This window comes from Melozone crissalis, unplaced genomic scaffold (genome assembly GCF_028551555.1).
Source record: "Melozone crissalis strain CALT ecotype California unplaced genomic scaffold, PUWL_Pcris_2 ptg000018l_1, whole genome shotgun sequence".
Lineage (NCBI taxonomy): Eukaryota > Metazoa > Chordata > Aves > Passeriformes > Passerellidae > Melozone > Melozone crissalis.
The window spans coordinates 1305199-1322470 of record NW_026535796.1 but is presented as its reverse complement, the minus strand read 5'-3'; the positions used below and the strand labels follow the sequence as shown (position 1 = coordinate 1322470).

The following is a 17272-nucleotide window of genomic DNA, read 5'->3' as shown; positions in this document are numbered from 1 at the left end:
CTAGTGAAGTGTACATGTGTTTGATTAATATTGACTTTTGATTTATTTGGAGGGCTCTATTTTTTGACAGCATTAGGGATTACATGGTAATCCTTACTGGCTTCCAAGCTTGAAATTTAATTCCAGTAAAAATAGAGTGGATGCATTCCATAATTCTTAATTACATGATTTTTTAAAAAAAGAATTACCTGGTTGAGGCTTTTATACTGGAAGGAATTCAGAAGTAAATGGATAACGCTGTTTGCTTCAGTATTTTAGACAGATTAAATTTAGATGCCATTGGTCCAGCTAAATAAATATCTCTTGGAATTAAATACCAGATGCTAAGGAGGTGTAAAATAAAGCAAACCAGCAAGAGTCCTATTTAAATCAATATTCTTTTATACCCTCCACCTACAGAATGAGAGAACTTCGTCTTTGCCTGCTCAACAGGTCTGGATGTTCAGCATGTGTTCCACCTACGTCACAGTGCCTGAAACCAAAAAAGCATCTCCAAAAGCACCCTGAGCTCAGGCACAGAGCACACAGCTCGTCCTGGAGGCTCCCCACTGCAGCACTCTGCTGAAAAGATGGTTTACCAATGCACTGCCTCATTAAAATGCATTTTGGCTCAGCTGAAGCCTGAAAAAAGGGAAGGTTTTCCTTCCAGACAATGGATGGGAAAATGATTTCAGGTTGGAGTGGGGCGACTCGTGCTGTTTGTTCTGCTCTGAACTGTAAATCCTTCAGAGTGTGAGGTGCTCAGCCTGTCAGAATAAATAGAGGAGGCTAAAAACACTTACTTTGAAAATGACTGTTCATTTTGGGAGGCATTGAGTGATCTCAGTGAAATATTACTGAGTCAGTGGAATTTTGGAGAGAGATCAACTTCCCAGCATGTATCCTGGCAGCAGCTCTTCCTCCATTCCTCAATATCTTTTATGTTCAAATAGCACAGGCAGCACTTCAGTCTTACATGTTGTCATCATTCAAATTTCAGATAACTTTCAGTGACTCCTTATAGATTGAATGAATAAATAAATTACTTTTAGCCGTGCTTATTTACAGTTTTTATGCCTCTGCTTTCTTCTATGTCTATTAATTGATATTATGGAAAGACAAATCCAGCAAAAAGGATGATTTAGCACTAGAAATTACTGAGAGTATATAGATTTTTTTTTAATTTTTTTTTTTCCCCTAAGCTAAGTGTTGCAGTGCAGTTTGAGGTTTATCATGACCACACTAACTGCTAAAGGCTTCATGTATTTAACTCTTCATGCATTTAACTTTTCTTTTTCCATGGACACTCTTTGGGCTTCCTATGGCCCTGTTGCCTTTGCTTTCAGGACAGGAGATCCTTCCAGAAACTTGCAGAAGGAAAAATCTAGTCATTGTAAATAAAATGTAAAGGGCAGGATTTGGTTGAATTTATTTACATTGAATTTTTTTACATGTGCATTTTCCAAAGGAGTAGTTTTGTTTTCTGATCATCATGTCAGCTATGCACTGTTCTTTAAATACATATTTTCATTAAAAGGTAGTAAGTAGAAATTCTGTTTCTATCTGTTCCTTCCACGTTCTTTTTATAAAAATGATGTAACAAAAATTTTCTACATTTTTGGTCCTTTCTCTGCAGGTTAATAATGAGAATGTAGTGAAAGTTGGCCACAGGCAGGTGGTGAACATGATTCGACAGGGGGGCAATCACCTCGTGCTGAAGGTTGTCACAGTAACCAGGAATCTTGATCCAGATGACACAGCAAGGAAGAAAGGTACATTTTTCTCTCTTCCTAATGGACTCTTCTGCTCTTCCTTCACAGAAAACCAAATATGGGCATGAAATTGCTGTTTTCTAAATTCTGATTTGTTAGACTTTGCTTCTCAAATTTGAAATGCCCTGCTCTTGTTTAATTTGGAGTGATTTAATTCTGTTGGGTTAGATGTTAACATGTGGCTAAAAGAGCAATATTCTCTCATCATGCTTGGTATTAATCTTTATGAGTTTTTCACATGTATATGTTTGAGGATCTTGTTGTAAAATTTCTTGCAGTAGTGAGAGAGGAAAAGCACTAAGAAGAGATGACCTTTTATTAATTTCAAATGTCCTTGAAATAGGGGTAGTTTAACAGTGTTTCTCACACACCTGTCCAAAGAAACCACCGTGAAAACTTCACCCAAAAAAAAAAAAAAAAAAAAAAAGAGAAAACAAAAAAAGGAATTTACACTGTTTCCTTCACCTTAGATGCCCCAGGGTTTGGTTTCCTAGCTATGCTGGGAAGTCATTAGGCCCCCATAATTATCATTAAGCAGGGAAGATTTCTGCTGCTCCTTGGTGCTCCTTGCAGCTGCAGCACGTTGCTGAAAGTTCCTGTTGCTGCCACAGTGCCCTGAGCTCTCACTCACTCACACCTGGCTCTTCAGCATGGGCAGGTGAGGGGCTGGCACTGCAGGATCCCTCCTGCTCCACCAAATTAAAACTTTCTGTCTCTGCTGGAAGTGCTTTTCACATCCACTGCTTACTAAAAATAATAATAATTAAAAAGCAAAAATGAGTGAGACCAGCTTGTGGGGTGGAGGGGGAAAGCTGTATTAAACTAAATCATGTCCCAGCATGGTCCTGCATTATTTTTGGCTTGATGGAAATACTGTTCACACATTTTCAACTTTTTTGCCTCTGCCTTTTGGTATGTATCATATTGACCTAAAATGTAGTGACAGGACAAGAGGCAATGCTTTAAACTGAAAGGCAGCAGGTTTAGGCTAAATATTAGTGGGAGATTCTTTGCTGTGGGGGTGATGAGGCCCTGGCACAGGGTGCCCAGGGAAGCTGTGGCTGCTCCACTCCTGGAAGTGTCCAGGGCCAGGATGGATGGGACTTTGAGCAACCTGGGACAGTGGAAGGTGCCCCTGCCTGTGGCAGAGGGGTTGGAATGAGATTATCTTTTCTGATCACCAGAAATATTTGTTACCAGGATACTAAAGCACAGATGGTAGTTTCTGTGCTAGATTATTGCCTGGATATTTTAAGACCTTATATATTCTGAGGATCACCCATTTCCCTTCGAGTGACCTTAACAATTCAGATCCATTTGAATGTTCTTTCCTGTATTTCTCAGATTGAGCAGTTTCTTCAAAGATTCAATTAATCTGCCCGAGATTGGCTGGTGCCCAGGAGGTTTTTAGCCTTGCATATTTCTCAGAGGGGCACCACTGCTGCGAGGTCCTTTCTCTAGAAAGCCCTTTTCCTGCTGGGAAACAGAAGTGCACAGTTATTTAGCTTTAAATGTTTCTATGTATCCTGTTACATAAAAGCTTGCGGATGTGTCAAGCAACCTACGCTAGAGCCAGAAACAGTGGAGAAATTCAGTCCATGAAAAGCATCTCAGGGCTTTTTCCTCCACATGTAGGTATTAATTCTCGCCTTATTTCATGGAGCTTATTCTTTTAAATGGCTGTGGAGCTGTGGCTGTGAGCACAGGGCTTCCAGAGGGTGTGTTTTGGCTGACACCTGTGTGTTTTTCTGTCCCATGTACAGCCCCACCACCTCCTAAGCGAGCTCCAACCACTGCACTGACCCTGCGCTCTAAGTCCATGACCTCAGAGCTTGAAGAGCTTGGTAAGAAAGTGTTTTTTGGCAAGCATGCTGGCTTGGTGGAGATGTAAATATCTATCTATATGTCTCTGTGTGAAATTGATGAAGGGAGCTGCACAGTGTGTACGGTGTCTAGAGCAGAGGAGGTTTTAAGAATGCTGCATCTTTGGAGAGTTCAAAATGTGCATGACTCGCATGAATGATTTTTGTGGAGACTTGTGCCTTTACTGCTGCGCAAGGGAATGTTGATACATTTTATGCATCATCAAAGTTTGGCACCTCTACCAAAAAAGAAAAAAAAAAAAGAAAAGAACAAAAGAAAATAATGCTGTATCATGTTTTGTTAGCTTTGCTTTCTAAATTTTCAGTTCATCTAATATTGTTTTATTTTAAATTTCTGTGGCCTCTCATTAGTGGATAAAGGTAAGCTGCCAGAAGCTGTTATTAAAAGCTGACAGTGTTAAAGCAGCTTCAACTTCAACTTGTTTCATTTGATCTGAAAAAGTGCATATTATGATATCACTTTGACTTCTGTGCATGATATAAACTTAATTCCTCTCACTACTGGTAATAAAAATTATTGAGCATTCAGTCTTTTATTTGCTAGTTTTGAGAAATGTGGTTGTAGATTCCTTTGCTTGATCATCCACATTCTAGATATGCATAATTCTTCAGGAATTTGTATTCATTTTCTAGAAATGAGGAAGGTAATTGTCCTTTTCTTCCTGGTTTTAATCTGTTAGGTCATTAAAAGGTAGAATTTCTGCAGCTAGACAAAGACATGGAAATATGAATAAATCATATCTAAAAAGAGAAAAGCCCAGTGCATATTTCTATGTGGCTATAACAGTAAAACAGTCTGTTTAGCAAGTGAGAAATGGATATGAAAGCAAACCACATCCCTCACTGCAGAGTAATAGCTGATAATAATCCACACAATAAAACCATTTTTCCATGTAATTCTACATTTAAATAGTTAATTTTATCATCTTGGAGTTTTCCTGACATGGACTCATCAGAAGGCCAACTGAAAGGAATCATAGCCTTGTGGCCCCTTTTTTCCCCTGTAAGTCAGTGTTTTTTGGGGCAGATGGACCCCATCCATCTTTAGTGAGTCAAGTCACGTAACTCCAGTGGGAAGTCTCTCAGCAAAGTGGTGCTGAAGTAGGTAGTGTCTTCTCTATGGTCTAACAACCAAATGAAGACCAAAAAAACCACCCCGGTCTGATTATTTAGCTCCAGCAAGTGTCAGAAAATTTGGGGTTTATGTACAAGGAAGTTTAGGAGCTTAACTCAAGGTATCATCAGCTTGTGAATGCTCCATCATTTTTCTTCCAGGATTAAAATGTAAAATATTATTTCTGGAGCACACTTTGTGGGTCTGGGTGTTTTTCATTTGCTTTTCTTTCATGGAGTGCTGAGAGCTTGTAAAACTTTGCTGGTTTATCAACCACCTTTCCCAAGGGGACAGCAATACTTAAGCACCATTTTTGCCCCTTTGTTATCCTCTTCTGCCAATTGCTTTCAAGCTGAGGATATTCTTCTATTTCTCTGACTTTTCAATCCTCCACAGGAGATATTGATCTTAAAGCAGAAGCAGCACTTTCCTAGAGGAGAATAGCTTGTTAATAACAATATCCTCAGTGGAGACCATCTTATTTTAGCTTTCCCACACCCCTGCTCCAGCTGTGGCCCTTGCTCTGCTCTTTGTCCTCACCAAGTGGCAGAAACCACTACAACTCCTTTAACAAGCAGCCAAGGGACAAATTTCCATTTTTAAGCACATTTCCCATTCATGCCTTTATCCAGATGGGGCAGACATTGCAGTGGCAGGAGTTTTCTGTTCTGAGAAATAGTCCTGTGCCATATTCCAGAGGTGTTTGTGCCCTGGGAAAGCTGTAGTAGTGGCAGAAATTTGTTTTCTTCCTAAAAAAGTCTGTAAATGCCACTCCTGTGACACTCTGAACATTTACCACCTTAGTAAACAAAGTGACTGCTGTTCCAAAGAACATCTGTGGTCTACCTTTTTTCATATTTGTCCTGGAAAAGGGCTATTATCAGAAGGGACAAGAATTCTTACATTGCACAGCAACTGAACAAGCATCCACAGGGAAAGTGTTCTCCCTATCATCAGTTAAAAGTTGTCTCCTAACATAAAACACAGCTTGTATGTGTGTATTTATCTATAATTTATATATCCTTCTATGTATTTGTGTATATATTGGACATCTGTGAGAGCTATGAGAACACCCACATTTTTATAGCCATTAAACTCTCTAATTAATGAGCATTCCTTTCATGCCATATATGTGCAAAGCAAATAGGAAGAACCTATAAATGAGCACTGTGGATGTTCTCATCAATACCTATGTGTAACCCTTTTTCCTGAGCTGGAGAAGCTCGTGGTCTCAATAATGTCTAGTGACAAAGAATCCCACGGGCTAATTATGTGCTGTGTACAGATGCATTTCCTTTTTATTGGTTTTGAATGTGATGCATTTAATTTTATTGAATGTCCCTTGTTATGTAGTAGAAGAAAAATGTAAATAGAAAATCCCCATTTGTTTTCCCTTAGAATGCATAGTTTTGTAATATCTTCTAGCTAAGGTAAACATAATTTTTTTTTTAATGATCCATCTTGCAGTCATTAGAGTCACTTCCTTTGTCTGGCTCTGAACCCTACTTTCAGATTTATTGACATGTTTTGAGCTATTCTGTTCTTCACAATACAGAGCTGACCATCTGAGCTATTCTCTTTGAAATTAATTAATCCAAAAGATGGCAGTGTGCTAATGATTCCTTTCCATTTCAATCTGCAAAGATTTGGGAATGCCTGATGTTGTCATAGTTTGACAGCCCTGGTATCAATAAGCTGCCCCAATTACTGCTTTTAAAAAAGAACTTAGAAAAAAAATTCTGCATGTATCCCTAATAACTGCAGGGGAGAAATTCCTCATAAACCCTGATAAACAGCTTGGCAAAAGCAGATTTTATCTACTGTGGTTTGAGAGATACCTGTTTAGCAGAGATGAGCAGGGAGAGACTGACATCTTAGAGGGAAGGATAATGTTTGCACTCAAAATGACAGACAAGGATTTAGCATATAAAAAAATTACCTTCAGAATTGATTCACAGTTCCTTCCCTTTCTATTTCCAAGCTTCAGTACGGAAGAAGAAGGGTAAGGGGAAGCATTTTGTCTCTTGTTTAACCTGTTTCTCACCTTTCCATAGTGAAGGATAATAACAATGTAAATGTTGGCATATGGTCCAGTTTATTTTATGGTGTCAAATGTACATTAATTATTGTATATGTTTTTTTAGTTATATAGTTGATAAATTGCAAACACACTTAAGAAACTCAAACAGAAGACCACATTCGAAAATATCCCCTGCATTTCTTCCTTTTGTCTCCTTTCCTTCACCTTGCCTTTTTTTTCCTTCTCTGTACCTGACTCTTCTCCAACCCCTTCCATCTCATCTCCTCACAGTTCCTGTGCTGAGTGGCAGCCACAGAGAATTAGTGGCCAGTGACCCCCCAGTGCAGCCCCACATTAGTGACCCGCTCGTGTCCCCAACGGCCACACATTCTCCCACGCCCACACTGTGTCTGGCTCAGGAATCAGGGATCTTGCACACCACACCTGAGCTTCTCACCCTCAGAAATGCTGCTCTGTCTGGTAGAACATCTTCCACGCTGTCCTGTATGCATGGAGTGCCCTCCCTGGACTGATTCATGAGGCCACCTACCACCTTCTCCTTGAAATCTCTCCCAAAGACCCACCTTCCCTAGATCCCCACTGAGCAATCATCCCAGCACTGATGGCGAGGCAGGGGGGCAGGTAGAAATAGCAGTGCTATTTTAACAGTTTTCATGAATGTATTTTTGTGTACAGAGAGTTTGTTTGTGTTGAGCTGTACTTTTTCCATGCTCCTGTACGTCATTTTGCTTCCCTAGATTGTGAGCTCTCTCGAGCAGGGGCTGTTCATTTCCACCTTCTCATGGAGCCTGGCCCAAGGAAGAGTCTCCCACTTCCCTGAGCCCCTGGGTGGTAGCTGGTGAAAAACAGGCTGTGTCCTGCTCTTGGATGAGGTTCAGTGTCATGGAAAGGAAATCTAGGTTGTAGGCAGTGTCTTCTCTCAGCAGGGAAGCTTTTCCTTTTTGACATTTAATAGGATGGAATTGGGTTATTTTCCACTCTTTATTTTCCTGCTCTTTCCTGACCTCCTTTCAGGTGGTTAGCAGAGGTTCCAGCTAGGGATATTTGCCATTCTCCGTTCAGAGATTATGACAGAATAAACCACATTGCTACTGAAAAATATGTTTTGGCAGCATATAAAAAAAATCTTTGTGTTGCTGTGTAGAGTCTTCTGTCAACCACAAATTCAGTTTTCTGGGTCAGAGATGAGGGAGGCATTAAGATAACAATAATGGCTTCTGTGGTTCTTGTCTGACTGGTCTTGTTGATTATCCTGGAGATGAGTTCTGGTTCATTGGGAAAGCAGGGGAAAGGCAGGCCAGGACAGGACATAGGCTGTGTTTTTTGATGCTCAGGATGGAAGATAGGGTATTTGGGTGTAAAAATGTGATAAAATCCTTAGGTTTGGATCAGCATGGCATAGGCAGTTCTGTCATTTTACTGCAGTTACATAGCATGAATTTAACTAAAATTTAACTTCATCTGTGCCACTGACTTTCTGCTTGCAGTAGTTGCCTGACTCAGAGGTAGCTTCCAACCTTGAAATGTGTGTGTGGAAGGGTTGTGTTTCCAAATTACTTTCTGGATTTTTTGGGATACCTGGGATGGGGGAGAGGTGTTCTTCTTTCCTGTGCCTTGTAGTTTTCCAAGAACTGTTGTATGAGTAAGTTATGGCAATGTGTAAACCAAGAGTTGTAGCAGCAACTTGTTGGAGGCAGCACTTAAAATGTGATTCCATTAATACTGAACAGTATAACCAGGATATTCCTGCAGCAAATTGAAATGAAGGTTTGAAAACACTCTGAAAATGAAAGATTAAGGGAAAAATTTGAGGTCATAATTTTCATCATTGACAGGAAAATAGTTGTCATTAGAGCTTCAAAATTAGTATTTTAAAACTTTAACTCTGTTCATAATAAGTTTATGCAGCTGGTGGAGAGCTTGGTTTTAAATGGCTTTTCCTTCAGTTTTTGCTTTGACTTATGAATAACTCCTTGTGGAGGGAGAATTTGAAAATTATATGATCCTTAAGGAACACATCCATGAGCTAAGATCTGTAAATGTCTAGATACATGATTTAAAAGTTTCCTGCTCCTCAGCTTTCTTTGCTGCCAGGAAATGGGTTTGATTTAGTGAGTAATTTGGGATTTTCAGTGAAAGCTGAAGTGGACAGTGTTGAATTTTAAAACACCTAATATAAAATCCTCTAAGAGAAAGGACAAAGTGAAGAACAGAGCAGGTTAAATTTCCACAGCGAAATGGAAATGACACATAATCCTTCTGCATTAGTAAATAATCTGCTGGCAGTGTCACATGGGTGTCAGTTGTGAGCTGGGGTGGTGCTGTTTGTTCTTAGATTTGATATGGTAATCAATATAAAATATTGATATATACCATATACTGATAAAGCATGTGTGTTGGTCCTGGTCTTTGGGCTTTGGTGTGGGCTGCAGTGCCAACTACAAATAAAGGATTTTCTCCTTTGAAGGGTTTAGATTCTATCACTACCTCACAGATACACAATAACTGTGGTATCATCAACACAGAATATTGTTACCTGGCATCAAGTCTGACCGGCATTTGAATACAAAAATATCAGTTGATGGCATTCAAAAGAAATATTATTAGCTCTGTCTGCAATAAGCATTCCCACTTCATCCCATTCCTGTTGTCCATTGTTTCAAAGGTGGCACCTTCCAATGGCATCTGAAACAATGAAATTGCAGAGCAAATACATATAAATGAATGCCAAGCAGTGGATTAGCTCACAGTGTTCTGTTCTGTTTGAAGAGACCACTCCCAAAGCCGTCTGGGTTCCAAACTCACTCTCTTTATTTCACTGTGGTGGAGTTGGTGATGGAGATTTGTCTGCAGGGAACAATGGGAATACCACCAAAGCAACTTTTACAGCACTCACCACGGCAGCTCCTGAGGTAGCTCCCAGCACCTGCAGCACTTCTCTGTAGGAAGAAGGTTTTCAGATCTCCGCCAGACACTGTTTCAGAAGATGAGAGCAAAAGGCATCAGGCTTCATGAAGAATTCTTGAAGGTTATCCCTTGTAAGTAATTGATTCACATTACATATTTGAAATTCTAATGAAGTGGCAGTGGAGTAATGAGGAAGAGGTTGTCATCGGGTTGTCATTTATCTCAAGCAGAAAGCAGTGACTCTGGGTGGAATTTGTCAAGTCTGTGTGAAGAAATGCCAGCCCCATTTGTGGCTGGTGCAGCAAGGCTGCAGATTTTATGGCTTGTAGTGTAACTTGGGGAGTCCACAGCAGTGTAAGTGTAGGATTAGGACCGTGGCTATAATAGAAGTACTTGTAAAACACTTTGTGAGGGCAAAGCATTGAAAATTGGCATGTTTCAAAAAGGGAACAATGCTAAACCTGTGTTTTCCACAAAAAATAACTTGGCAACGTGCTGATTAGCAATTTGTGCCACAGAATCCAAACTTAATGGGTAACTCCTGGTACTAAAGAGTTCTTCAGACCAGGATTTACCTTTCATGAGATGCTTTAACATTTTGGAAACACTGGGAATCCTGAGTAGAGGCTGCTTGAGTCTGTATGGGAATTCCCATCTACACCGTTATTATTTTGAATTTATAAGCTTATTCTTGAGGATGTAGTGCCCTGTCATGATACTTGTTTTTCTTACTACAGGACTGTAATTGAAAAGGTATTCAAAACCTTTCTGCATCAGCCAAACAACACAATGGTACAAAAGAAGTTGGAAAAGGAATTGTAAGTGTTACAGAAAATGTGGGGTTTGTGGCATTTGCAAAGAGACACATTAAATACGTTGGTTTATGTGAGTGTGACTATGCTCAGATATTATCAATTTAATATCTAAGCACGTATTCAAAATCATGAGGGCTTGAGGAACAGTTAAAATTGCATGTGTTTCCCAATATGGCAGTTAGGGCAGTGGAAAACTCTTTCAGCACTTTTAATGTGTTCTCTCTCTTTTTCAGGAGCCAGGGAGATGAAGGACTTATCTCCCTCATCTCAAAACTCCCTTTGCTGCTATTTTTTTTTCTTTTTCCTTCAAATGTTCTCATACCCATGTTAATTAATTTCAATCTAATTAAAAATAAATTGTTTTAGATAATTCCTCATAGTTTGTTTGGTTTTTCCCCTCGGTGTGGAAGCGTGAGAGTTAAGTGTAAGACCAGAGAATGCTGTAAGTGTCTTAGATCCTCCACTTTCTTTTTGGTTTGTTTGATTTGGTTGCCTTTCTTTTGTGACTAGGCCAAATTTTCAAATGCTGTCTCTTGAACAGAACATCAAGTTGCCATTTAAATTCCACCTGGCTTGCAGGGTAGGAGTGGGTATTGACTATATTCTCTGCTTTGTTTTTGTTCTTGAACAGAAACCACTGTTAGACAATGACCATTCCTCTTTCAAGGTAGGCTGAATTGCAAGGCTTCAGCATTGCAGGTGTATTTTAAATGCCTGTATCATTATTTCCTTAATGATGAACATGCTGTTAAAGAGCTGGTACTTGAAAATTATATCTCTAGAAAGAATTTGAACATATCCGTTTTCTGCCTTCCTTAAAAATTACTTTTGATGGTGTGGTTATAATGTGTAAATGTGATTTGTGTAATGATGTGAAGCTATTTTCAGCCCTAGAAACACAAATAAGGCTTTCCTTCAAGAAAGTTTTGAGAGCTCTTTATTGTGAATACCTACAGAGCATTTTCATAAGTCATGTAATGGTATTTATAGATACTCAATGTTAAATGATTAATTTTAGTAACTGAAGTTTTTATGTTTTGTTGATTTATTTTATATATTTTATTATTTTATTTAATTTTAGAGTACTTTGTAGAATTTACAGTATCCCAGAGAACAGACAATTATTTTTAGTTCATTTTCATAGAAGGAAAGTGTTTCAAGTGCCTTTTGTGTTTGACTCTATTGCAAAGCACTTTTATTATTTCCTCATTATACTGACTGCTAAAATAATATTCTCTGCCTGTTGTTTGCAGTATGGTTAAATGTGTGCTTTGGGCATTGTGATTCAAGCACAATCCTGCAAATTGTTAATTTGGGGTGGGGCTGGAAAAGGGTAATTCCAGATTAAAATATAGTGGTGGCAGATTGATGAGGATTAGCCTAATTGTCCACATGAAAACTCAGGTCATTCAATTTCTGTATATTTTTAACTATATATTTACAGGAAATAGCTGTAGGCTGAACTTGTTGTTTCTTTCCTCTAATTTTGATCATAAACAACTAATTTGGATTTCGAACTTTACCTTTAATATTCTTACTCTGAATCCATGCTTCAGCTAAGGCTAGTCTTTAAATGCTCAGTGATTTGTTGAAGGCCTTGTTATACTTTACCTACTTTTGGTCTTTGATGAATTTTTACACATCTGATCCTGTTCGAAGAGCTGGAAAGAAAGCCATTTGTTCTCAGCAGGCACAGATCCATTTTTAACCATTTTAACCAAACATGAGTCACCTGTTTTTCCCGCAGGGACGCTGTCAGGTGAAATTGCTTCTGTGCCAAGCAACTTTATCAATGAACTCCTGTGCTCTGACCAAGCTCTCTTTTGAAGTCAGTGGGTTCTCACCTGCCCATTAGCATTGGGAAGGTGGTCCAGAATTTTTGTCCATCTGCTTCTCTGAAAGCCTTGCCCAGATCCCCAGACCCACTGTTTGCCCAAATTGTCATTTAGTAGCTCTCCCACCCACGGACATTCCCCCTGAAGTTTTTATCCAGTTACTTCCCAGCTATTCTTTTACAAATTAAGCAGGGCAAGGCCTTTGGCATATTTATGGGAAGTGCCAAAAACCTAAAAGGAATGCAGTGCAAATAATTGCACCTACTTGATTTAGATGCTGTTTTTTTTTTTCCCCCCAGACATGGAAACTTAATTATATACATAATCACTCCTGGTCTTCATGCTAAAAACAAACTGCTTGTAGTTAAAAATAAAATAAATTGGGATAAAAAAATGAATCCAAAAGATGAAAGCAACACCACAGCCATATTTAAAAGGCATTTCAAATGGGCACATGTGAAGACCACCCCTTTAGTTTTGGTGCAGCTCCTGTAACCCGTTTTTGCAGATTATTGACAAGGAAGCAAATTTTATTGGCCAACGAAGGAAATTAAACCAAACCTGCACACTCGTATTTAGGGGAGGCGATGGAACAAAACCCTTGCATGTGCAGTGCCTGACACTCAGGGCTGCATGCGCAAACCTGTTGCCACCAAGGAAGAATGAATGTCCTGTGTTCCCATCACTTTTCCAAAGGAAAAATGCATGTGCCCAGTATTTGCCTGCAGATGCTGGACCAGGTGGGTGATCCTACAGCACCGAGGTGCCATTGGCATTGTCTGAAGTGTTGCATAATGCGCCTGGTACAGTTTCTGTCTGTATCTATCTTAGGTATTTACAAGGCACCTATCACCTTGGTACCTAAGCAGTTTGAGAAATGCACCCACCCCAGGAGGGATGCTGAGATACAGACAGAGGCCCAGGCCCAGAGCAGCAGAGGCAGGGCCCGGGAGGCTCCCCCGCTGTGTTCCCGCTGTTGTTGGGCTCCTGGCCCTCTTGTTGTGGCCAAGGGACATCTCCAGCCACCTGTCTGTCAGCAGGAAGAGACGGTGCCTGCCCCAGCCCTCCCGTGCAGCTCCGCTGGTGGGCAGGCTGAAAAGGAAAGATAATGGAAAGAAAAGGCAACGACCCGGTAGCAGAGGTGAAACAGGAATGGTGGGATTTCAAAAGGAGGGCTTCTTAAAGAGAGCAGCACATCTCAGGGGAGGGATCAGCTGCCAGTCCAAGTGGCAGGTAAGGCACAACACAGGCATAAATCTCAAATGTTCTTCAGTGACCAAAAGTTAAAGAAATACTTCTGATGTCTCTAAAGTTTGTGTATATCCAAAGCCCTGCTCTGTTCTTGGCCTCTGTCTCAGTCCTCTACCCCTGCAGCTGAATCAACCACTCAGTAATTCTCTGTGTATCTCAACCCAGTAATTGCTACAATCCTAAAAATGCCTAATGACCAACACAAAGGACTCTCAGTGGTGATGAACGTTGTTGTGCAAGGAATAGCACGGAATAGCAGTGCTCCAAAATAATGGACATATTCATGTACCTAAAGGCTGGAATAAACTTGGCTTTGATCAGCATGCTCAGGGCAGGATGGGGCAAACCACAGCTCTCCCCTGCAGGCACACCTAGAGCAGCTCTCCTGTGGCCTCCAGGAGCACCTGCTGATCCACCACGTCAGACCAGGCTCTGTGTCAGCCCAGGGGAATCACCTGCATAGGCAGCAGGAACAGAGAATCTGTCTGGCAGATTCTGCTCCTCTGCAGAAACAGAGAACCTGTCCAACATGGGAGAAAGGGAGATAGCCAGGACTTTGGTGGAGGCTCACCAGTTCCTATTGCATGGACCCCCTCAATAGCAGCAGATCTCTTTTTTTTTCCTTAAACATAGCAGAGTCACTGAGGTAAAACAAAAAACAGCCTTCAGAAACCTGTGAATCCCAGGAGGCTTTTGGAAATAGCTGCATAGTACCCACAGTGATCAAACACTAAAGCTGAAGTGCAGTGGGTCACTGGCTTCCAGATGTTTCTGCTCCCTTTAGTACATTTGCATGCTCCTCCCTGAGTCCCTTCCTCAGCCATTTAAGGATGGAGATGGAAGTCCTGCCCCAGCAGAGCGAGGGACATGAGGTTAGGAACATGAACCTTGGAGGCTGCAGGTCTGATGGCTGCTATCACTTGTTATAAAGATACCTGGAAAAGACAGAAGTGACCTATTTTGCCTGTAAGTCATATCTATCACTGTGAGCAAAATGCTGCATGTAGGAATGGTGTGTCAGGTGGAAATTGCTAGAAAGATCAGGGAATCTGACCTCTTCCCTTTGATTCACACCCAAGGAAGCCAGCTGTGCTTCTTTGTACCCACTCTATTTAAAGCTTGAAAAGAAAGAGACTTCTTTTTAAAGCAAATTAACAAGGTGAGGTCAGCCATGTTGGTGCATGCTTTGATCCATGGCCAATTTTGACTTCACATTGTAGTGGCCTCTCTCTTTTTTTGGAAGTGGCCCCTTTTCTAAGGAGTTAAAGGCAGTTAGTTGAGGTCACCCTGACAGCTGTTCCAACATAAGGACGGTTTCTGGCTGAAGCCAGCTTTGCAGTGCCCCTGCTGTGCCTGGCACACCTCTCCCACAGCCCCAGCCTAGGCCCTGGTGTAACCAACCTGACCAGGATCCACCCAGAATTCAGGGTGACTTTTGGTCACCAAGGAATGGATTTCTTGGGCAGAGACTCACATGTTCATCCAGGTGGTGTCAGCCAGTGGCCTCCAAGCAATTTTACCATGATTGCTCCTTAATGAAGGAAATAGTTTGTGGAGGGCCATGCCTGTAACACACCCTCGGTTCCCCATGCCCATGGCAATGCTTCCCAAAGCTTCCAGAAACCAGAGCTGCTGAGAGATGCTGAACTCCTTGTTACAAATAATAACAGTGATGGTCGTTCCTCCTCATTGCCAGCCAAGTTTACCAACCTAACCTAAAGCCTGTGCATGTATTCATTATTCAGAAGTATTCGCCAAGAGTTTCCGCAATTAACCTTCTGCCCAGGGGTTTTCACAGACTCTTTGCTTTTTTGTCATTTGTGTCATTGGTCACCGATTGCCAGATGCTGTTCTTTCAGCTCTGAAAGGCTGAAAAGACTGATTGGGAGAATGGCAAGTGGTAACATTTCATAGGACAGAAGGAATTTTGCAAAAATTTATTACTGCGATTTTTCAGAGAAATTTTTCTCTGGCAATTTGCCCCTGGCAAATGTGTAGACATGCACAAATAACAAAGGTATTCTGGTCCCTCTGAGTCTGAAGAAATTAGACAGTGATACCATTTACAGAAGTATTCATTAATCAGTGTGGAGTTTGGAGGTTTTTGATTTCGTTTTCCTTTTGTTTTTGACTTCCAGTATAGTTTGTTTCTACTACTTACCAGTTGTTAGGCGGGCTCTGTTTAGAACACTTGCCAGCTAAATGGGGTTTTTAAATATGGAGAATTTTCTGTTGACATGTCAAAAGAAATGCCAAGACATTCAGTATGACCAGTGGCTCTACCAGAATGAGTATTTATGATCCCTTACCTCACTCCGATTCCATAGACTTTAATTGAAGTGTGTGTTTGCTTTGTGTGGTAAAATTAGGTCCCCTGTTTTTTTGTTCTTTCTTTTTTTTTTCATGTGTACTCAAATAGGAAAATGCTGAGAAATCATTTCATGATCCTACACTGTAGTTGTTAAGACAGCTTTGCTAATGAAGGAATGCAGCTATGGCTGTATTAGACAAAGCAGGAGAAGAATTTCCAAGAAAGAACCAGTTCTTAGTTAGGGTGATATATAGTCCCTTTCAAACCTCCATGGAGTGGAAGAGCCAATGATTGCATGATAGTTTGTCCCTAGAATTCATTTCCATAAGGAGCTCATGCCTTTTACAAATACAATTTCATCTTCACTTTCCATAAAACATGCAACTGGACAGTCCAGCCAGACGCAGAGAAAATATGAATACTTTGAATGTGAATACTTTGAAGTAGTGAATATGCTAAATGCACGAATAATATCCATTATTTTAGCACTTAAGAGTCATGATTCAATGAAGTCACACAGAATCCCTTTTAGAGCACCATAATATTGCAGGCACACAGGTGTAGAAATAATGAGTACCACACGGTGGTAGACAGGGATTGAGATATAGGAGGAGGGATCCTTGGGTCTGTCCGAAAAAGCTTTTCATTTCATTATATTTCACATAAAATAATTTTAAAAAAATCAAACAAAACCCTGCCCTGATTCATAAACAGAACCAAAAGTATGGTTTAACATGACCTCAGCAACACCTTGCAGATATAAGCTTACAGCTTCCACTGAGGTCTGCAGACTAGTATTTCATAAAGCAGAAATTAATCCTTAAAAAAAAAAAAAAACCCAAAAAGCTTTTTTCAAGGCTGGGATGCCAGAGAGTAGACACAGCACTGATCTGGCACTCAGGCCACTGTGGTGTGACCAGCAGCAGCTTGGTTGGGTCACAACCCTACCAAGAGCAGTGCTTCTCTCAGCTGTCCCTTGCCTGAGCGTGGGGCTTTGGGCTTTGGGCTGCCTTCTTCAGCCACACTACCCCAGGGTGATTTCTCATGACCAAATTGGCTCCCCTCAAAAAAATTTAAAAAAAAAGAAGTGGACTCATTATTTTATCTGAAGTAACAGAAAGTGTACAGAGTCCTGGCCATAGCCTCACATAATGCAGAGAGGTGCAGGACAGAGCTGGGTAGATCACACTCTGTTGTGAGCTGGTGATTCCTGTGGGTGCAAAAGCCTGAGCCTTTCCTGCTCTTTGGGAGGGCATTTTTCTCTAGAGTTGCCATGGGGAAGCACTTGCACCCAGATTTCCACCACGCACCTTCAGGCAAGGGAAGAGGTAGCCAGGGGAGGGCAAAACTCAGTTCATTTGCAG

General features: G+C 40.8%; 1 protein-coding gene across 4 annotated transcripts in view; it reads left to right on the top strand.

Annotated features, from left to right (window-relative positions):
• Positions 1-17272, top strand: part of SHANK2 (SH3 and multiple ankyrin repeat domains 2) — a 247720-nt gene that overhangs the window by 206375 nt on the left and 24073 nt on the right. For 3 of the 4 annotated variants that reach the window (XM_054275891.1, XM_054275894.1, XM_054275892.1), the window contains 3 exons: positions 1616-1751; positions 3515-3595; positions 6730-6750. In XM_054275891.1, the coding sequence (XP_054131866.1) occupies positions 1616-1751; positions 3515-3595; positions 6730-6750 (238 nt within the window). Of the gene's footprint in view, positions 1-1615; positions 1752-3514; positions 3596-3985; positions 3995-6729; positions 6751-17272 lie in introns of all 4 variants that reach the window. The other variant, XM_054275893.1, reaches the window with a different exon arrangement.